The sequence below is a fragment of the Carcharhinus amblyrhynchos genome, chromosome 10 (assembly GCF_965287045.1).
Source record: "Carcharhinus amblyrhynchos chromosome 10, sCarAmb.v2.hapA, whole genome shotgun sequence".
In the NCBI taxonomy this organism is placed as follows: Eukaryota; Metazoa; Chordata; class Chondrichthyes; order Carcharhiniformes; family Carcharhinidae; genus Carcharhinus; species Carcharhinus amblyrhynchos.
In genome coordinates, this window is record NC_137333.1 from 585,697 (window position 1) to 608,720 (window position 23,024).

The following is a 23,024-nucleotide window of genomic DNA, read 5'->3' on the forward strand; positions in this document are numbered from 1 at the left end:
GGCACTCCCTCAGCACTGACCCTCTGACAGTGCGGCACTCCCTCAGCACTGACCCTCTGACAGTACGGCACTCCCTCAGCACTGACCCTCTGACAGTGCGGCACTCCCTCAGCACTGACCCTCTGACAGTGCGGCACTCCCTCAGCACTGACCCTCTGGCAGTGCGGCACTCCCTCAGCACTGACCCTCTGACAGTGCGGCACTCCCTCAGCACTGACCCTCTGACAGTGCGGCACTCCCTCAGCACCGACCCTCTGACAGTGTGGCACTCCCTCAGCACTGACCCTCTGACAGTGCGGCACTCTCTCAGCACTGACCCTCTGACAGTGCGGCACTCCCTCAGCACTGACCCTCTGACAGTGCGGCACTCCCTTGCTACTGCACTGGCTTATTAGAGATGTTGATGCAATCATTAAGTTACTGGACTTGTAACTCAGAGAACAGGAGTTCACACCCCAAGTAAAACAGTTTTAGAATCTGAATTCTGTTTTGAAATGAGAATAGTAATGGAGTGTGAATGGATTGTAAATGGAACACTAGAATTCCTGACCCATTTTCTACTCTAAAAATGATGTGTCATAAATCACTGCAAATAAATCAACGCTATCCTTCCAGCTCCAAAAACCTGTTCTTGCAAATAATCGGCTTATAAACATTCCCGTCACCGCATGGTTATCCTCACATCAGCTCCAAGTACTCATCCTGCTAATGCAGATTTTACAGACCAGTGTCACATTCCCTGCCGATATGGGCTGTGTTACACAGACAGGTGGGAGTCCAACACACCCACACTTTGCCCTGGGTTCTGATGGCTTTTCACAGTGTAGACCGCCCACATTCTCTGCCAGAGTTCGATGAATCTGCTGCAATAACTTATGGAACACATCACAACAGAGATAGAGACTGGAAAGGCCAGTCACTGCACACTCACTCATTCATCCTCAAACCAAACAGCAGTGAATGACAGAATGTGAAATCAATCTTTCAGGGCATCAAAACACAACCTTTCCTTTCAATCAAAAGGTGCGGGGAGTGAGGGCGAGAGTGGGATTATACTGGGTGGGACATTAAAGGGTGTGGGGAGTGAGGGGGAGAGTGGGATTAGACTGGGTGGGATATTAAAGGGTGTGGGGAGTGAGGGGGAGAGTGGGATTAGACTGGGTGGGATATTAAAGGGTGCGGGGAGTGAGGGGGGAGAGTGGGATTAGACTGGGTGGGATATTAAAGGGTGTGGGGAGTGAGGGGGACAGTGGGATTAGACTGGGTGGGATATTAAAGGGTGCGGGGAGTGAGGGGGGAGAGTGGGATTAGACTGGGTGGGATATTAAAGGGTGCGGGGAGTGAGGGGGGAGAGTGGGATTAGACTGGGTGGGATATTAAAGGGTGCGGGGAGTGAGGGGGAGAGTGGGATTATACTGGGTGGGATATTAAAGGGTGCGGGGAGTGAGGGGGGAGAGTGGGATTAGACTGGGTGGGATATTAAAGGATACCCACTTTTACACTCAGTGAAAAACGTGAACATCCGTTTTTGGAAGAATCTTTGAGGTTCCAAAGGTTGATTTATTTGCTGACATCTAAAGATAATCAAGAGTTTATATAAAGCCTGAGTCAGTCTCCAGTGGGAAGCTCTGGGCTTCTTGCAATCGGAAAGATGTGTGAATTGAAGGGGTACAATGCAGTTTCACCAGAATGCTGATCATGTGATCTATTTAGGGGTGGCACGGTAGCACAGTGGTTAGCACTGCTGCTTCACAGCGCCAGGGTCCTGTGTTCAATTCCCGGCTCGGGTAACTGTCTGTGTGGAGTTTGCACATTCTCCTCGTGTCTGCGTGCGTTTCCTCCAGTGCTCCAGTTTCCTCCCACAATCCAGAGATGGGCGGGTTAGGTTGATTGGCCAGTCTAATTCCATTCTCCCCCTCACTCCCTGCACCCTTTAATATCCTGAGATGCGTAGGTTAGAGGGATTAGTGGTTAAATGTGTCGGGATATGGGGGTAGGGCCTGGGTGGGATTGTGGTCGTTGCAGACTCGATGGGCCGAATGGCCTCTTACTGCACTGTAGGGTTCTATGATTCTATGATTTATAATGGCCCTCTTCTGCACTGTCAGGATTCAATAACATTTCAGAACTGGTTCTCTGGGTGTTTGAGGGAGCGGGGAGGACAAGCAAAATAAAGGAATGTGGGAATGGAATGGTTACGTGGGAAAAGGATACTCTCGGATAAGATCCATTAAAGACTGGCTGGACTATTGGTGAGCTCCACACAAACACCGCGTAAACTATTCAATCAAGGTGATTTTCATTCCTAACTGAATGAATAATTTATCAAAATTACACAGAATCGGGTAATACAAAGTCGGAAATAACTGTCACTGTCAAAGTCCTGGAACTCTCTCCCTAACAGCACTCTGAGTTTACCGAAACCCCACAGACTGCAGTGCTTCGAGAAGACAGCCCACCATCGCCAGGGCAATTAGGGATGGGCAATAAATGCTGGTCTGGCCAGCGACACCTGCATCCCATAAATGATCAAAAAGAGAAGACAGGGAGGGAGATGATGTGGATGAACTGTGCGGAGTGGTTCCCTCTGTGTCAAACACACTCGAACTTTGCCCAATTCCCACAATGACAGAGAGGAGGAAACTCCAAACGCTTTACAAACTCGTCCTGTCCACATGAAAGAGACCAGAAAAAAATTAACTGGTGAAAAATGGACAGAGCAGTTCAGAAGCCGGAAGAGTTGCTTTGATTTTTATCTGCTGTGATCTTGTTTGTTGTGACTGACCAAATATTGGAGCAAAAGGAAAATCTCTGCAAAATAATCAATGAAACATTTTGAATTTTAATATTTTTCCTCCCCAAAGCATTAATTTTCTGTTGGAGGTTTGACCCACAAACATTTGTCTTAACTCTGTGACACATTGGCTAGAAGCCTAGTCACAACTGGCAGTTTGACACCTGGACAGTTTCCAAAGGTAAACACCTGCCAGCGCTGAGGTTTAAATCCTGACTTGCCAGTTCAGGATGCTGACCCTGCAGTTATCAGCTCACCTGACTGCTCTCACCTGCAACTCCACAGTCTGATGACTGCCTTCAATTCACCTTGTAAGAGACCCCGGGTGGGCTTTTCCCAATCAGCCTCCCCCCAGGCTTGCTGGCCACTGGAGCGATGAATCCAGCTGGAGGCAAAAAGTTGGAAACCCACCGGTGTGAAATCACGTTGCAATTCTCCCAGTGGCGGGTTTACGGCAGGTCAATCTCCCTGATAGCTGGTGGTGCAAATGTCGTTTGCATTCATTGATATCTCATGAACACCCACCAGAATCCCGTCAGACCTTCCAAACATGCATCACACCCAGCGAGACATCCCGGGGATCAGAAACCCAATGGGTAATCAATGGCGTGCACAAGGTGGTCCTCAGTCCACCAGAGACTCCGCGGTGAGTGCAACAACTTCCTGCCACAGTGCTGCGCTGCTCCTGATCCGCTGTTCCCCACTGTCCAGGGGCAGACCAGTTCCTGCCTCCATCTCCACGCTGAGCTTGTTTTCATGGACAGCACCGTGCTACTGGACCCACTGACCCTCCTGTGTCACCGCCTCGGATCAGTACAGAGCCTGGAGCTGGGGGGGCGGTTCCAGAGGTCTCTATCCCCCTAGTGCCACACATCAGTAACTATCTGCTCAGCACCGCGCTGGGGGATCACACTGCCACCGCACAACGCTCCGAGTTTAACCGGGGATGGAATGCAAGGTGAGATCGGAGGTCTGGGCCTGATGAAGGAAAGGGGGGCAATGTGGAAGAAGGGGTGTGTAAGGCGAGGGGGAAGGGTGAGGGTTCACGATGGTAGGTAGAGGGGCAAGGAGGTGGATGAGGATGATGAAGAATGGAAGGCAAAGGGAAGACAGATGCGGGGAGGGAAGCAGCACCCCGACAAAGCTGCAGGAAAAGCTCACAAACCAGGGGGGGGCACTGAGAAACCACATCGTTCACTGGAAGGGGATGCACAAAGACTCCAGAGGTGGGTAGAGGTCCAGGCAGGGTATGAGCATTTTGCAGGTGAGGGTCTCAGAGGGTGGGGGTTGAATTGAGGAGCAGATTTCTCCTTGAAGCTGCCAGCCTTTTCCCTCTGGGTTGCTAACATCCTGCACGGTCTGGTGACGAGAGCTGGGCTGGAGAGATGCAGCCATTTCCAGTCAGACTATGCAGTGTGAAGATTCTTCCAACACTTTCCTCATCGTCAGACAGGTAAAGATTTATTCATTTGAGGCAGTAATCTATTTCTGGAAAGGAAATTTATATATCTATCTGCAGCACAGAGAGAAAACCACTATTCACCTGCCGGGAACCAATCAGAAAGCATGTTCTTCACTGCTGAAGGTGGCAATCTTGCCTGAGGGAGAAGGTGATGAGTTCAAATCCCACTCCAGAGACTTGGGCAGAGGATTCAGACAGATATTCCAGTGTGGCAGCACCGAGGGTGTGCTGCATGGTCAGAGATGCTTGGGGTAAATTTTCCTGTCCTGTCACCATGGGAATTGGTGTGGGCAGGACGGGCAATTTGATGGACAATTGAAAGGTCCATTGGCCTCAGACAGAACATCCCACCCTCCGGATATGGAATTCTGCCTGGTAACCTGGATCAGCATTTATCCTTCAATGAAACATCACTAAAATCAAGATGTAGAGATGCCGGCGTTGGACTGGGGTAGGGACAGTAAGCAGTCTCACAACACCAGGTTAAAGTCCAACAGGACTCACTCACCTGATGAAGAATCAGCGCTCCGAAAGCTTGTGGCTTGTGCTACCAAATAAACCTGTTGGACTTTAACCTGGTGTTGTGAGACTGCTTACTGTAAAATCAAGAAGACTGAGTCATTATCACATTGCAGGGAGCTTGCTGTGTGCAAACTGGTTGCCATCAAAGTGCTTTGCGATGCCCTGAGATTGTGGGAGACATTATATAAATGTCAATCTTTCTACTTCTTTCAGTGTAATTACACAACTGAGCTCACCTGAACTTCCGAATCAGCATCCACAGGTTGAAGCGGGAACCAGGTGTCTCGATTGTGATATTTCTGAAGTTCCTCTTTTTTGATGGCAACTTTACCTGGGAAGAAGAAGCAGAAAGATGTGATTGCTTATTGATTTCCCTTCTCAAAAATACCTCCCCAGTGCAGGGGCTGAATTCTGTTCTTTTATGGAATCACAGAATCCTTACACTGCAGACGGAGCCCATTCGGCCCATCGAGTCTGTACTGACAACAATCTCACCCAGCCCTTATCCCCGTAATCTATGTATTTATCCTGCTAGTCCCCCTGACACAAAGGGGCAATTTAGCATGGCCAATCCACCTAACCCGCACATCTTTGAAACGTGGAGTTATTCTCTAATAACCATCTAAAATGTTACAGCAAAATATTGTAGAAAATGCTGGATGTATTCAGCAGGTATGGCAGCATCAGTGCAGATGGAAATAGACTGAGAACTATTCACCCAAAGCTAGTTATTTCTAATTATCTCCATGAATGCTGCCAGTCTGGATGAGTCTTTCCATGTTTTCATTTCAGATTTCCATCATCTGCAATATATTTCTCTGGTCTCCGTTTTGACCTGGTTAGACCCCACTTGTACATAAAGTTTATTTATTAGCAACACAAGCAGGCTTACATTAACACTGCAATGTAACTACTGTGAAAATCACCTAGTCGCCACAAGCTGGCACCTGTTCAGGTACACTGGTGGAGAATTCAGCACGGCCAATGCACCCTAACCAGCACGTCTTTCGAACTGTGGGAAGAAACTGGAGCACCCGGTGGAAATCCACGCAGGCACGCGGAGAACATGCAGACTCTGCACAGACAGTGACGCAAGCCGCGAATCGAATCCCTGGCACTGTGTTGCAGCAGTGCTAACCACTGTGCCACTGTGATGTCCCAATAAGATATATTATAGGTCTCTATGTGTTGAATACATTAGGAACAATATGCACGTTTCTGACCTCTGTTCGCCTTGGTTAGACCACACTTGCTGAACTATGAACAGTTCTGGTTTCCATATTACAAAAAGGGTATTGACCCAGTGGAGAAAAATAGAAACAGATTTACAAGGATGGAACCAAAGCTGAGAGTTTATAACCATCAGGAAAGATTGAATAGGCTGAGAATAGAACAGAGGAGGATGTGACGTGATGTGACAGATGCAGAGAAGATATTTCCACTTGTGGGGAGTTCAAAACCAGGGGCCATCAAAATAGATCATCATTAATAAATCTGATATGGAATTCAGGAGAAACAACTTTACCCAGAGAAAATGGAACCTGTTCCCACAGGGAGTGATCGAGGCAGGTTTTATTTACACGGAGAGTAGTGGGTGCCTGGAACTCGCTGCCGGGGGAGGCAGTGGAAGCAGATACGGTAGTGACTTTTAAGGGGCGTCTGGACAAATACATGAATAGGATGGGAATAGAGGGATATGGTCCCCGGAAGGGTAGGGGGTTTTAGTTCAGTCGGACAGCATGGTCGGTGCAGGATTGGAGGGGCCGAAGGGTGCTCCAAGCCTGCACCAATCATACTGCCCGTCTGTAATTTTCTTTGTTCTTTTTGTATTGATGAGGAAACTGGATAAACACATGATGGAGAAAGGAATGGGATGAGGTGAAGAGGGGATTGAACAGTGTCATCTGGAGCATAAATACCAGCAAAGGCCAGATGGGCCGAATGGCCTGCTTTCCGTGTTGTAAATACTCATGTCCACTAGTCAATGCTCCTTGTTTTGAAAATGCTTGCTGTTTACAATTAAGGTGCAGCGAAGGTATAAACAGGACACACAGCTGCCGATAGTGGCTGAGGGAGTTTATCTCAGGGAGACTTTCAGAACCATTTGTACAATCTCACGGAATCGGATTCCATCCAGTCTGCACCAACTCTCTGACAGAGTATCTTACCCAAGCCCTTCGCCCCACCCTATTCCTGCAAACTCACACATTTCCCACGGCTAATCCATCCAATCTACACATCTTTGGAGTGTGGGAGGAAACTGGAGGGCCCAGAGGAAACCCGTGCAGACACGGAGGGAACGTGCAAACTCTGCACAAACAGTGACTCGAAGCCGGAATCGAACCCGGGTCCCTGGCACTGCGAGGCAGCAGTGTTAACCCCTGTGTCACCGTGCTGCTCAAAGAAAAGAACATACATTTTCTCAATCTGGCAATTTCCTCCGCAGTGAACTGCTCCTGAATAGCAGAACAGCCCAGACTTGCAGTTTATCCGGAGTCACACTTGGTAATTAACAACGGCACTGGAATTGTATTTTTGGGTTTCCTGAGTTTTTATTTTGTTGGAGATGTTATTTTGGGCTTCCACGCTCTCGCCTCCGAGCTTGTCCACTCCCCATTTTATTTGCCCCACCATTGGCAGATGTACCTTCCACTGTCCGAGTTCTTGTCATTCCCTCCCCCTACCTCTCCTCCTCTCTATCCCGCTCTCCAGCTTTAAGATCTTAAATCCTAACACCACCTCTGAATCAGACTCAGTGTTACAATTACTGTCTGATTATTGCTCCTGCAAAGTGCTCTGGGACGCTGAGTACGTTAAAGGTGTTATTTGTTGTTGCCGCATATATGGGGTGGTCATACAGAAGGTTTCATCAGCTTATTTCAGCTACAGGTTTGATTCTGGAATCCTTGGTGCAAAGTGGCAGAACACCAGAGCAATATTTCACAGATTTGTCAGATATTAAGAAGTAAATGTATAACATCCAAAATACCACGTATATTTACACCTGTTACAATTAGCGAACATTTTAAGTTGCAAAGAAAACGAGAGCCTTGATTAAACCATGAAGAAGGTAACATTCTGATGCAGTGATTATTTTATTTCTCTCACTAATCTCCAAATCAGTTGAGAATGAACATTTGCAATGTTTTTCTGACTCAGTTCTATGGTGGACAGTGTACTTCCCACGGCTCTCCTACAATCCCATCTGTGCATTTGGATATCTGGCTGGGATTCTCCAGTCCCGCTGCCGGGATTATCCAGTCCCGCTGCCATGGACAGAGATCTGGCTGAGCGCCAAGTTCTCCGTCCTCACTGGCAGCGGGGCCGTCTGAGATCGGAGAATTCCAGCTGTGATTTTCCAACAAATACCTGCGTAGCTGAAACACGGATTCTACTTTGCGAACAGGACTATTCACTCACTCCCCTGAATTTCATGTTCCGGATCAACATTCATCCCGTCAGCAGCATCACTAAGTCAGATTACCCCCTCATTCATCACAATCCTCTTGTTGGGAGCTTGCTGCGCACAATTTAGCTATCGCATTTCCTGCATTACAACCGTGACTGCGCTCCAAAAGCTCCTGGAGATGTTCCGAGGCCGTGACTGGTGCTACATAAATGCAAGGCCTTTTTTTGTGTGTGGAGAAGCGGAAGATCTGGGAGGGGGTGTTTAAGACAAGGAGAGTTTAGTTCCCTCAGCGCGCTGGTTCCCGAAGTCTCACTCGTGTCCGCTTCTCATGGGTGAAGTTATACATTATCCTCAGAAGGGTTAGCTTGGTGTTTATGAGCTCGCGTGGCTTAAACTCCACTTTCCGAGTCTTGAAGCAATGAATAATGTAATACTGAGTCACCTTGTGTGAATAAATGTCAGAAGAACCATTACGTAGCATTTCAATTCAGCTCACTTCAAGCTTTCAATGAGCGATTTCTGATGAACTCATTTTGTCAACATTTTCCCATGTGTCAATAAGACTTTTCTAGTCATTCTCATTCTGTCTGTGATGTGTGAATGAGCCCAACAGTCATGTGGATTTCCCAGCAGCTCAGGTCCCTTTAGTTTGTTTGACTTCCCAGAAAGAATCATAGAATCCCCTACAGTGCAGAAGGAGGCCATTCAGCCCATCGAGTCTGCACCAACCACAATCCCACCCAGACCCTATCCCTGTAGCCCCATGCATTTACCCTCGCGAGTCCCCCTGAAACTAAGAGACAATTTAGCCTGGCTAATCCACCTAATTCGAAATTCTTTGGAGTGTGGGAGGAAGCCCGGGCACTCGCAGGAAACCCACACAGACGCAGGGAGAATGTGTAAACTCCACACAGTGACCCACGCCGGGAATCGAACCCAGGTCCCTAGAGTTGTGAGGCAGACAGCGCTAACCACTGTGCTATTAAAGGAACCAGCTTTGGTTATTATCATGGATTTACAAGTCAACAGAATGTGCCGATGTGCTGAAGCTGGAGTTGTATTTAAGCTTTACAAAATAAACAATGAAACAATTTGATTTTGACGCGTGCCCCGCGAGAAACCAAAATCACTTTACATGTCGGCGGGAAGTCACATCGCAATTGTCCCTGCCTGTGACATAGAAACATAGGCGATAGGAGCAGGAGGAGGTCATTCGAACCTGCTCCATCATTCATCACGATCATGGCTGATTGTCCAACTCAATAGCCTAATCCTGCTTTCTCCCCATAACCTTTGATCCTGTTCACCCCAAGTGCTATATCCAGCCGCCTCTTGATTACATTCAATGTTTTGGCATCAACTACTTCCTGTGGGAATGAATTCCACAGGCTCACCGGGTGAAGAAATGTCTCCTCACCTCCGTCCTAAATGGTCTACCCTGAATCCTCAGACTGTGACCCCCTGGTTCTGGACTCCCCCCACCATCGGGAACATCCTCCCTGCATCTACTCTGTCTAGTCCTGTTAGAATTTTATAAATCTCTATGAGATCCTCCCTCATTCGCCAGCGAAAACAATCCTAAAGGAATTCCCAAAAATGTAGGGAGGGCAACCCTATTAAAATAAAGTTAAGCCAAATTATCAGGCATTTACACCCATTCCACCCCACCGATACCCCTTCCCCCCCCCCCCCCCCCCCCGCCGCCGTAACATTATCCATTCAATGTCAGTGTGAGGCACACCGACCTGAATTCTGTCTGGTCTCCCGTGGTGTGTAGCTGGCGGGAGAACGGCTGGAGGAGTGCAAGTGAATGCACTGCTTGGGGCGGTGGGGAGGTGGAGGGGGGGTGCGGAATGAGGACTTTATAACTGGCGAATCTGCTGGTGGGGTGGGCTCATTCTGAGCCCGCCTTGTCAGCTTGACGTTGTGGGACCCACCCCTCCCAGTTTCTTTTAAGTTGCGGACAGTCCAGTGGGAGAACACCGCCTTCCCCACCCCGCTGTGACACTGCAGAAAAAGTGAAAAATTCCACCTCTGGTTATAGATGCCGAGGCATTTGTTTGGAAAAGAGTTGGAAGGCTGACTTTAACTCCCTGAACATTGTTTACACCTCGACCAATATCAGGAAAACAGATTAGTCATTATCACACAGTGGGAGCTCGCTGTGCACAAACTGGGGTAAACACAGTAAAAAGTCTCACAAAACCAGGTTAAAGTCCAACAATTATATTTGATAGTAAACCCACTAGCTTTCGGGGTTGTGGGTTTACTATCAAAGAAACCTGTTGGACTTTAACCTGGTGTTGTGAGACTTCTTACTGTGCCCACCCCAGCCCAACGCCGGCATCTCCACATCACAAACTGGGTTACAGTAACGATAATTCACAAAGTGTTTAATTGGCTGATAACATCTTCAGATATTCTGGTGCGATGAAAAATGCGACAGATACACAAATCCTTTTTCTAATGATTGAGCTTGGATGATAAATGTAAACCTCGTCAGTCACTCCGTACCCCCAAAAATCAATATTACAGTTTTTAGGCACACACAATTATATCTGTGCTGTTAAAACGGTTCCAAATCATAAACCCTCAAAACGCAATTAAACCAGGAAGGAACCTGAACCCTGTAAATAAAGTGACTTCTGTTGAAACATGTTTAAAATATTCAGTGTTTATTCTGAACTCAATCTTAACTCCAGGCAGTAAAAAGGCAGCTCAGCGGAAAGCTCTGGGTAATTTGAATGCAGAGAATAGCACTGGTATTATCACCTCTGTCCTCCGATTAAAGTCTGACGCATAATTACAGATTATGCAATCTGTTTATCTGAATATTTAGTGGGATGACACATCCTGGAAAGACTTTAGTGGCGGATAAACACTGAGTAAAATGTCTAACGCAAGGACCTGTTCAAATCAGGGTGAGGAATGACAACAAAGCTTCAGGGTAAGTTGCAGATCACAGTTAACACTCAGACTCGACTTTAAGTTACTCAGGCAAAGCTCACTCTTGCAATCATCAAATAATCCGATCTCCTCCAAGGTTTCTGCACTAATCCAACTCTGTCTCTTGTTGGTTCCCATCGCTGCTCCATTGCTGGCAGTGTCTTCAGTTGCAACAGTCCTTAGGCCTCTCCAACCCTCTCTTTTCCTTTAAGATATTCCTTTGAAATTTTGGTCATTTGTCCTAATTTCCCCTTGTGTAGTCAGTTAACAATCTGTCTCCGCACTCGCAAGAACCCGTGACATTTCCAGTGACCTGAGCACAAATTCCAGCCTGACGCTTCAGTATCAGTTCTGAGGGAGTGCCGCATTGTCAGAGATGCAATATCGAGGGGCAATGCTCAGAGAATGCTGCATTGTCAGAGATGCAGTATGGAGGGGCAGTGCTCGGGGTGGCACGGTGGTACAGTGGTTAGCACTGCTGTCTCACAAACACCATGGACCCAGGCTTGGGTCACTGTCTGTGTGGAGTTTGCACATTCTCCCCATGTCTGTGTGGGTTTCCTCCCACTGTCCAAAAGACGTGTTGGCGAGGTGCATTGGCCATGCTAAATTCTCCCTCAGTGTACCCAAACAGGCACCATTGGCGGCGAGGGGATTTTCACAGTGTCTTCATTGCAGTGTTAATGTAAGCCTACTTGTGACACTAATGGAAAGAAAACTTTAAACTTTAAAAAAAACTTAGGGGTGCTGCATTGTCAGAGGTGCCGTATCAAGGGGCCGTGCAATATTTACCCCTAAACCAACACCATCACAACAGATTATCTGGTCAATTCCTCCGTTGCTGTTTGCGGGAGTTTTTCTCTGCACATATTGAGTGGTCTGTCACATCAGCAGTGGTGGGATCAGGATTTTTGGATGAGTTTTAGTTGTCCTCTATAGGGGCCTCAATTGTGGTGGAGAGGGGCAAGAGGGCCAATCACAAATCTTCCCACCCTGGAAGTAATTGGGGTAGAGGTGAGGGGTCTTCAACCAGCTCTCTCCATGCAACTAAATGCCCCCCTCCAGCATCACATTCACCACCTGGGAGGGCATTAAATTCTGTCCATTAATTGTCCCATTCGTAACATAACAACTGCGATTACATTTTTCGAGTACCTCACTGGCTGTGGATGAATGTGTAATAAATATGCAAATTCCTTCATGGACCATGGAGCGTACCTCCTCCCTGGGAAGGAGAAGCGGTGGGTGGAGGGAAACAGAGGGGAGAGGAAAAGGAGTGGAGGCGACAAAGGGGAGATGCTGTAAGTGAGGAGGGGAGGAAGGAATTGGAATTGGTTCAGTGAAATTGAGGGTGACATCTCCTCAAAGAGAGGGCAGTTAGACTGGAGTGAACTGGGAGTTTATCTGGTGGCCACGTCATTAGTAATGCAGAAAAGCCCATTTCACAGTCAGATAGGCAATGGTTTTATAGAAAGCTGAATTACTAAATAAACAGTTAATATGGAACATTAGAGAGAAAGGATCTCGGAACGAGAGGTCATTGAGCTCCACGGATCTGGCATGGTGTTTGATTACTCCACCATGAGCTGCCTCCCACACATTGTCTACTCGAAAGCACATGGCTATCTGCCCAATCTCAGCATCTTCCAAAATCCTTCATGGCTCCATTACTGATGTGTTGTTGCTGAATGGTGGGCAGGAAGATGATGGGGAATGTTTGGGTTCATTCTTTAAAGACAAAGGATGAAGGACAAAGGCGTTAGGTTACAAATTCAACTGTCCTGATTTCCGGGAAGCGGGAACAACAAGCCCACCAGCACCTGTTCGGGATGGGATGGGCAACACACACAGTTTGTTACCCATCTGATCGGAAGAATTGTGGCACCAGCTGGTACACCCCCAGTGTTGCCCCTGACCTCTCAGTGCCGCTGGGGAGTGCCACACAGAGGCCCGGGCACATTGCTTGCCGATCACATGGCACAGGCACCTTGCACTTCCTCAAGGACACGTGGACACCAGGACACACGCAGGGAGATTCTTCACTGAAAAAAACAGCATGAATTACTCCAGTTTAGTATTTACTTAGAATTTTTTTGGGAGAATTCCACGCATTGTGTTTTTTGGGTGGTGGTGGGGTGGGGAGTGGGGGAGGTACTAGAGGTGTATGAAGCACTATGCTAATGAAAGTTAATCCCACAGAATCCAATGATGCCTACTTGCAGGGTTAGCGCGCTTGACTGGGCTTGCAAAGTAAAATAACGACTGCTTTCAGTGGTTGAATCTGTGAAGACAGTTCCTCTCCAACAGTACCGGGGTCTGTCTAGAGGGCCGAGTGGGTAATACGTACAAGTGATGTCCCGTCTCCCTCACCTCTCTCCACTCAACCTCGCCTGCCTCCCAACAACACATCAACATTAAAGCAACCAATGGTCAGTTTCAGTTGACGTGAGCAAAGTTCAAGCAGTTCCCCTTTGTGAAAATACTTGCTGAAAAGATTCAATGTTGGGTTGCCAACTCTGGTGGAAAGTATTGCTGGAGTTTGCATCATATGAACTCCCATCCCTGAATGCCACACCAGGTCTCAGTGTCTACTTCCCCCAATTCTAATAGTTTTGTAACCAGCCATGATCTCACTGAACAGCGAAGCTGACTCAATGGGCTGAATGGCTGCTGCCTCTGCTCCTACGTCTTATAATCTAACAGACAAATGAGTTTGATGAGCATCAAAACAAGACACAATTTTAACAATATCACTGTCTTGTTTTATCTGAGCTTTTCCCCACAGCAGTGTCCAGGAAGTGAGTATTTCACTCCCGGGGATTCCAGGGCAATCTCCGAGAGTTGGAATGGTGACTTGCCGGAAATACTCGGGGTGGGTCCAGCCCAGTGTGGGGTTCAGACGTGAGACCTGCAGAGTTCAAACATGTTGCAATCAGAAGTTCTTGCACCATTTGGGTTAAAGGTGCCACATTCCCACATTAAACTGTTCCTAATCCCTCAGAGCAAACAGTAAGATGCCGGAGCATCTTATTACCGAGTTCTTTCCCATCCTGGCCCGGGACAACCTGGAAGGGCAGGAAATGTATTCTTGGATCTATCTGATCCGACTGCACACTCAATGCATTTTCAGGCATCTTGCAAACTGAAATAAATGGGAAACATGGGAATGCCAGAGTAAATAAATAAACACAAGAGCTTACAACCCATTCAATCTAATCCTAAAATGCTGACATTTCTGTATTTGTTTTCGGAACTGTTGTGGCAGGTCACAGCGATGAACTGACATCCAATCTCACCCACCCCCTGGTGCACCGGTTTCATTTTCCAGCTACAGCTGGAACAGCTGTCCACCCAACTGCCCTTCAAATAAAAGACAAACCGTTACTGACAAATCGCACTTTCATCCTCTGCTGAAGAAGCGAATTTCAACAGAATCACGCAGCACTGAAGGAGGCCATTTGGCCCATCATGCCTGTGCTGGCTCTTTGACACAACTCTCCAATTAATCTTGCTCAAGTTATTGTTATCGAATCTGCTTGCACCACCCCTAGAATCAGCATCCAGATCACAACAACGTGTTGGGGGGCCATTTTCCCCCCAAAATTTGAATCGTGTAAAAACTGGAGTAAATCCCACTGTTAGTTTCAGTGGGGGTTTTTCAAAATGAATCTCCCACACTCTGTGCGCTACACAGCGCACAAACGTAAACCACACCAAAAACCACGGGGGGGGGGCAGGGCCTATTCCCGCTGGGGAGGCCAGCAGCACAGCATGAGGCGGACCACTGCGTAGGCACTGAGAGCGCGGCTGGCACAGTGACCCCTGTCCGCTGGCCAGCCCCATGACCCCCCCATCGTCGGCCCTCCAAGCCCCCCACACCCCGATCACTGGCCTCCCAAACATGTCCAGGCCAGCCTCGAAACCCCCGCAACACTCCCCCCACCCTCAACAATGCCCGCCTTAAATTTAAAACGCAGCAGAATTAGCTGACAGCAAGCTGAATATTAGGTGTGAAAGCCAAAGCTTAGTTAACCAGTAATCCCAACGACAACACTAATTACACAGCGACTCTAACAGGGAGAAACGTCCCGAGATACAAGACAGCAGCGCTACCAAATAAAAACCCATAGCTGAACAATGAAACAGGGTATGCAGACAGGTGAACCAAAGCTCAATCATAAAACACCATAAAGGAGGAGAGAGAGAGAGAGAGAGAGCACACAGGGGAGGGAGGGGAGAGACAATTCCAGAACCTCAATCCCAGGCAGCTGAAGACACGGCCGCCAAAGGTGGAGCAATGGGAATCAGGGACAGGCAGGAGGCCAGATGTTGGAGGGAAGCAGAGAGTGCAGAGGCCTGTGGGGCTGGAGTAGGGGGATGAGGGGGTGCAGGGATCAGGAATAGAGTGATTTGAACACAAGGACGAGAATTTTAAATCTGAGCTGTTACTGGACTGTGTGAAGGAAAGGCAGCAGAGGAAGTGAGGGAGCTTGTTTTTATTTTAAGGATAAAGCAAATTACCGCTGGAATCTGAAACAAAAGCAGAAAATGCTGGAAAATCTCAGCGGGTCTGACAACATCTGTGGAGAGAGAACTGAGCCAACGTTTCGAATCAGAGCTCTGATGAAGGATCATCCATTCTCCGCAGAAAAACAGGAATTAAATCTGGTCATTTTGTTTGGAATGCAGCATTCGAATCTTCCACACAATCTCATTTGCTGGAACATAACTAATTCAGAGCATCCATCATGGTGTAACTCAGCTCCACGCCAAGCTGGGTCAGCCTGGGGTGAAATCAGCTGATTTGCACAACACCCACTTAAACAAACCTCCAGATAGAACGAGGGTATTCCAACAACAGAGATTCATTAACTCGTTCAGCTGCGAAAAAGACAAATCTCCAAGTCACACAGCACTTTGATCCATTGTCAGGATGTCCCATGTTCTGAAATATACGACATACACACTGCCATCACTGCTGAAACATGTAGGAAAACAGCCCTGAATACCACACAAAAAAACTGCACCGACGGAGGAGGATCAGTGCTGAGGGAGTGCCACACTGTCAGAGGGTCAGTGCCGAGGGAGTGCCACACTGTCAGAGGGTCAGTGCTGAGGAGTGCCGCACTGTCAGAGGGTCAGTGCTGAGGGAGTGCCGCACTGTCAGAGGGTCAGTGCTGAGGGAGTGCCGCACTGTCAGAGGGTCAGTGCCGAGGGAGTGCCGCACTGTCAGAGGGTCAGTGCTGAGGGAGTGCCGCACTGTCAGAGGGTCAGTGCTGAGGGAGTGCCGCACTGTCAGAGGGTCAGTGCCGAGGGAGTGCCGCACTGTCAGAGGGTCAGTGCCGAGGGAGTGCCGCACTGTCAGAGGGTCAGTGCTGAGGGAGTGCCGCACTGTCAGAGGGTCAGTGCCGAGGGAGTGCCGCACTGTCAGAGGGTCAGTGCCGAGGGAGTGCCGCACTGTCAGAGGGTCAGTGCTGAGGGAGTGCCGCACTGTCAGAGGGTCAGCACTTTCACTGCGTGTGTGTATCACATGTGCTGGTGTTGTTTACGGGATCTTGCTGTGCACCGAGTGGTCCATCGCAGCAGTTACTCGCTGTACTCTGGGACACAGTGAACTTACAGTTCTTCTGCTGCCTGTAAATATTCAGCACTAATGGCTACAGCAGAGAGACTTCCCGAGGCAGCTGCTTCTGGTAAAACTGTTACAGCTAGAACAGGCTCTGGGCAAAACATTCAGACTTCCACACTGCATAACCATTCTAGGTGTACTGGGGGGGAGGGAGGGGGGGGGAATGATTCTCCCATCCCGCTGCACTGAGATTCCAGCACTGGGATCTGCACTGGGGGTCCCGGCCCGCTGGTGTTTCCCAGCACCAGAATTCCAGCGGCGTCACATCCACTCCAGAAATCGGCAGGGAGGCACTTAAATTATGGTAATTAACATTATCATGTATTAGAAATGTGATTAACGAGCCTGGAACTGAATTCTCAGGGCCTGTAAATACCCTCCCACCCCCATGTTCGGGGATCTGGCAGCCTGGAGTGAAGCGAGGGGCAATCAGGGCCCCCCAGAGAGTCAGGCAGTGGGGGAGGGTGCCCCTCAGCACTGGCAGTCTGGCAGTGCCAGCCTGTGCCCCTGGCACTGCCTAAGGGGCAAAGTGCCAATGCCTCAGTGGCACTACCCCCCCCCTTGCCAGTGAAGCCCACAAACAAAGTGAAAACTGCTGTGAATTCTGATGCGATGATTGCTTAGATCTGTGTCGAAGATTGACCAAACCCGGAATTTTACCGGCACGCTTGTCTGAGGATCTGAAGATGGTGCCTGAGGCCAACGTCCTGCGAACCTCGCCTGCCCCGGAACCAGGTCAGGCATGCCAGTAAAACCAGGGCCTAAGGGTCTGTTCATGTATTTTACAAGCAGTGCACAAAACTACAGTGCTTATCCATCCTTTCCCTGAGATGTGTAGAACAAATGGACCATAATGAGAAGTTCCATCAGATATCCGCCCTGTAGCCCTGCCTGCCCCCGGGGAATCGGCGTTGAGTCTGTGTCGTGGCACTAAGCAGACTTGTGTCTCCCCTCACGAGTTGGTGAGAGTTGTCAAGTAAAACTACAGAAAGATGATGGCACAGAAAGAGGCCATTCAGCCCATCATGACCACTGTGTCAGCAGGAAGAAAACTAGGCGCACATTTTTGTCCCATCCTCCAGCACCTGCTCTGTTACCTTGCAGGTTACAACACTTCATGTGTAGATCCATTGAGTTGAGGGTCTCTGCCTCCACATCACAAGACCATAAGACATAGGAGCAGAATTAGGCCACTCGGCCCATCGACTCTGCTTCGCCATTCAATCATGGCTGATATTTTTCTCATCCCCATTCTCCTGCCTTTTCCCCATAACCCCTTATCCCCTTATTTATTAATCAAGAACCTATCTATCTCTGTCTTAAAGACACTCAATGACCCAGCCTTCACAGCCTTCTGCAGCAAAGAGTTCCACAGATTCACCACTCTCCGGCTGAAGAAATTCCTCCTCATCTCTGTTTTAAAGGATCGTCCCTTTAGCCTGAGGTTGTCCCCTCTGGTTCTAGTTTTTCCTACTAGTGGAACCATCCTTTCCACGTTCACTCTATCCAGGTCTCACAGTAACAAACCAAACCAATCCAGGCAGCGACTTGCAGACACCCACTGTCATCTTTGGAGTGTGAGAGGAAACTGAAGTACCACAGGAAACCCACACAGACATGGGGAGAACATGCAAACTCCCAAGTGACTCAAGGCCGGAATTGAACCCGGGTCCCTGGCGCTGCGAGACAGCAGTGCTAACCACTGTGCCACCGTGCCGCCCCTCTGAGCCCCTCATAATTCTGTTCCCGCAGCCCTGAGCCTCCTGAAACACAGTGAGAAGTCTGACAACACCAGATTTAAGTCCAACCGATTTATTTGATAGTAAACTCACAAGCTTTCGAGGTTAGTCCCTTCGTCAGGTGAATGGAGAGTTCTGGCCTCAGACAGAGCATATAAAGCACAGACAGTTTACAGATTACTGATTAGAATGCGAGTCTTTAAACCTAATCTGTAAAAAGACTCGCATTCTAATCAGTAATCTGTAAACTGTGCTGTTATATGCTCTGTCTGAGGCCAGAACTCTCCATTCACCTGACGAAGGGACAAACCCCAAAAGCTTGTGAGTTTACTATCAAATAAATGAGTTGGACTTAAACCTGGTGTTGTGAGACTTCTTACTGTGGTCTACCCCAGTCCAACGCCGGCATCTCCACACCATGACTACTGTCGCCTCCTCAAACAGCCAATGGCATCGCATCAATCTGAAAATGAAATATCCAATCAGAGAAGCTTTCACTTACCAATAATTGAATCCCTCCGAAATACGTCTCTGTCAAAAATATAAAATGCTAGGTAGCGGAATGTTCTTGGGATTTCACAGTAGAAGTCTTCACCATAAAATGGGCTGAAACAACAGACGGTCTTTATCAGTTTATTTGCTTTCAGAGCTTTTTTTTACAATAGTCACTCTGTTAGTAAATCTTTTGTTTTTATTCAGTCTGAAAGGGATGTGTCATGGTTACGTCACTGGGTTAATAATCCAAAGAAAGTGATCACAAATCTCGCACCAGTTTGTGAGTTTCCATTCAGTTTAAAAATAATAAAAAGCTGTGTTAAGATCCCAGTTGATGTTACTATTGGACAGGGGGGCTTGGGACCCTGACTCAAGACCCTAACTTTGACCGTTTTTTAAAAAATGGGATTGAGCAGAATCATGGGACTGCCAATAAGCTTTACCAACAAAAACAAATTAAACATGAAAAGTTTGTCTGTAAGACATTACCCCTTCACCCTGCCTATACCTCACAAACGTATGCAAATTTTAAGAAAAGCACAGGTCACAAAATGTATCTTATGTTATAACACTCTCAGTAAATATATGATCCCAGCAAACCAATAGGCTAACTTTGGTCAAGCACTGAACCCCACTCTGAAATCAGAGGCAGATCCCCACCGAACTTTAAGAAGTTCTCCTCAAATCTCCCCAGATGATTATTACACTGTGAGCTAACTGGTCTCATTAGACCCTGGCTGGTTTCCAAACTCCAGTCTCAAAAAGGCATGCCTCAGAATCTTCTTTCAATCAAAGTTTTCTCTCAGCTGTTTTCAACAAGGATCTACTTCCAGAATTTCCAAGTCTCCTTTCAGCATTAATCTGCCCTGAATTGACACGTGCATTCAAGCCTGCACAAAACCACAACAACTGCACACCACTGTTCAATTTCTTGTTCTTTGTTCTTTCAATTCAACTGTCTTCCTGAGACATTGTATCAAGTCCCTGGTCTCTAGATTTTCTTTTGAGAAGTCTGCTTTTCTGTAGCTTTCTTGTCCTGTTTAGCTGCTCCTGGGTCTAGCTTAAACTAAACTCAAAAGGTCTTTCTGACTTAAAGTTGCCCCCGGTTGCTAAGCAACAGTTCAGACTTTCTTCATACTTGTATGCTTTGACATCGTAAACCCACCAATACAAGAGACATAGTTTGAAATGAAACCAAATTCCTCATGTAAGCAAACACCTTTGTTTGACATGAATTTAACTAGAGTTTTACCCTTTCTTATACAGAAACACTAAATTAAACTCACTTAAATCTATAATTTATTTCTAATGTCCAATAATATAAACATAGATTACCAAAACTACCTATACTTCATGACAGTTGGTGTCAGTAAAAGTTATTGTTGTTCATATATTTTCACAACCATCCTGTTTTTACCCTTTGGGAAATGCTGGCAGAAGGATTTCCACACTGGTTATCAGCCCATTGAACTGCATCGAACGCTCCTTCTGTGGTCAACAAGTCCTGGACTTGGACTCGAACCTTGAGCTTCTGGTCCAGGGGTAGGAGGGCAACCCACTGCACCACAAGATCCCCACTCAATGACCACAAAGTTGCTAGATTATTGTAAAAGTCCTATTAGTTCCATCAGAGAAGCAACAAGGCTGCAGGGTGGCACAGTGGTTAGCATTATTGCCTCACAGCGCCAGGGAACCGGGTTCGATTCCCAGTCTCGGGTCACTGTGTGGAGTTTGCACATTCTCCTTGTATCTGCGTGCGTTTCCTCCGGGTGCTCCAGTTTCTTCCCACGTCCCAAAGATGTGTGAGTTAGGTGGATTGACCATGCTAAATTGTCCCTTAGTGTCAGGGGGATAGCTAAGGTAAATGCATGTGGTTATGGGGATAGGGCTTGGGTGGGATAGTGGTTGGTGCAGATTTGATGGGCCGAATGACCTCCTTCTGCACTGTAGGGTTCTATGATTCTAACAATAAGTCCTTACCTCAGTCTGAGAATCCAGTTTCACACCAACTGCCCTAATCAGGCAACTCAAATTAAATCAAACTCAGGGAACAGGGAGCGGCAATAAATACCAGCCTTGCCAGTCTCTCCCACACAGAGAATGAATGAAAAGAAAAACATAAACAATCACTTGGTAGTAGAGAACTTGTTTGTTGCTGAACATAAGAAATAGGAGCAGGAGTAGGCCATCTAGCCCTTCGAGCCTGCCCCGCCATTCAGTAAGATCATGGCTGATCTGAAGTGGATCAGTTCCACTTTCCCACTTTCTCCCCATAACCCTTCATTCCCTTGTCTGTCAAAAACCTATCTACCCGTGTCTTAAATATATTTAGCGAAGCAGCCTCCAGCACTTCAACGGGCAGAGAATTCCAGAGATTCACCACCCTTTGAGTGAAGAAGTTCCTCCTCAACTCCGTTCTAAACCACCCCCCCTTATCTTGAGGCTGTGCCCTCTAGTCCTGCTATCCTTTTTAAGCGGGAAGAATCTCTCTACCTCTACCCTATCCATCCCTTTCATTATCTTAGACGTCTCTATAAGATCCCCCCTCATCCTTCTAAACTCCAATGAGTACAGGCCCAGACTATTTAGTCTCTCTTCATATTCCAACCCCCTCATCTCCAGTATCAGCCTAGTGAACCTCCTCTGCACTCCCTCCAAGGCCAAAATATCCTTGCGCAAGTGTGGCGACCAAAACTGCACACAGTACTCCAGCTGCGGCCTCACCAGTACCCTGTACAGTTGCAGCAAGACCTCCCTGCTTTTATATTCTATCCCCCTCGCTATAAAGGCCAGCATCCCATTCGCCTTCTTGATCACCTGCTGCACCTGCAGACTGGGTTTTTGCGACTCATGCACAAAGACTCCCAGGTCCCTCTGCACCATAGCATGCTGCAGCTTTTCACCCTTTAAATAGTGAAAAGAGGGGCACGTTGGCAAAGCTTTTCATCTTGCACTCATCAGGACGAAGACAAGAATGCTGAGTTTCAAACTATCACAACTATTTATACTCCAGGAGTAAAAGGTGCTGACTGGTTCAGAAGTTGACTCGGATTGGTCGAGGCATTGCCATGGAGAAAACAATGTTAAAAATGCTCACGCTCTTTTTGGAATTGCACAGGAGCCTGCGGTTCCCCATTGCTTTCTCCATGACAACGCCTCAGCCAATTAATACCCTTTTCTCCCGCAGTATAAATTGCTGTGATTGATTGACATTCTTGTTTGTTCTGATGAGTACAAGGTGAAAAGTTTCCGTAACATGTCTCTCTTTTCAGCAAGATTCAAGAATAATGTCGGGAAATAGAACTGTGGAGTGACTTGGCTTAGTAAGACTCCTCTGCCTGACAGCAAGGAACTACAAAGGGTTGTGAATGTAGCCCAATCCATCACTCAAATCAGCCTCCCATCTATTGACTCTGTCTACACTTCCCACTGCCGTGGAAAAGCAGCCAGCATAATTAAGGACCCCACGCACTCTGAACATTCTCTCTTCCACCTCCTTCCACTAGAAAAAAAATACAAAGTCTGTGGTCACGTACCAACCGACTCAAGAGCAGCTTCTTCCCTGCTGCCGTCAGACTTTTGAATGGACCTACCTTGCATTAAGTTGATCTTTCTTTACACCCTCGCTATGACTGTAACACTACATTCTGCACTCTCTCCTTTCCTTCTCTATGACTGTTATGCTTTGACTGTTTTGCTCACAAGAAACAATACTTTTCACTGCATGTTAGTACATGTGACAATAATAAATCAAATCAAATCAAATCAAATCAAACTATGTCTACAATAAGTAACGCTGCAAACAGTGTGATGACAAGTGTGAAACTCTCGCTCACAGAAGCGCTTGTGGTTTGAAAGTTCAACAGCTGGGAATAGCTACAAGGTAATAATTACGGTTCAGAGAACTTCAAAGTACAAACCTTCCATGTTTGATCCTTTAAACTCTGAATCACTCCCAGGTGCCCTGAAAGGTTTTTCACTAACTGCTTCAGCACTTTTTATGCTTAATTGTGCAACTGGCCAACTGT

General features: G+C 47.5%; 2 protein-coding genes across 2 annotated transcripts in view; both read right to left on the reverse strand.

Moving 5' to 3' along the window:
* The window catches only part of LOC145349499 (vitamin K-dependent protein S-like), a 118,878-nt gene that overhangs the window by 78,640 nt on the left and 17,214 nt on the right, over positions 1-23,024 (reverse strand). The window lies entirely within an intron of this gene.
* rasa3 (RAS p21 protein activator 3) overlaps positions 1-23,024 on the reverse strand; it is a 144,356-nt gene that overhangs the window by 46,225 nt on the left and 75,107 nt on the right. Inside the window, exons 3-4 of the mRNA XM_080198037.1 lie at positions 19,004-19,107; positions 5,015-5,109 (exon numbers count right to left, since the gene is read on the reverse strand). Coding sequence (XP_080054163.1) covers positions 5,015-5,109; positions 19,004-19,107 — 199 coding nt within the window. The remainder of the gene's footprint in view (positions 1-5,014; positions 5,110-19,003; positions 19,108-23,024) is intronic.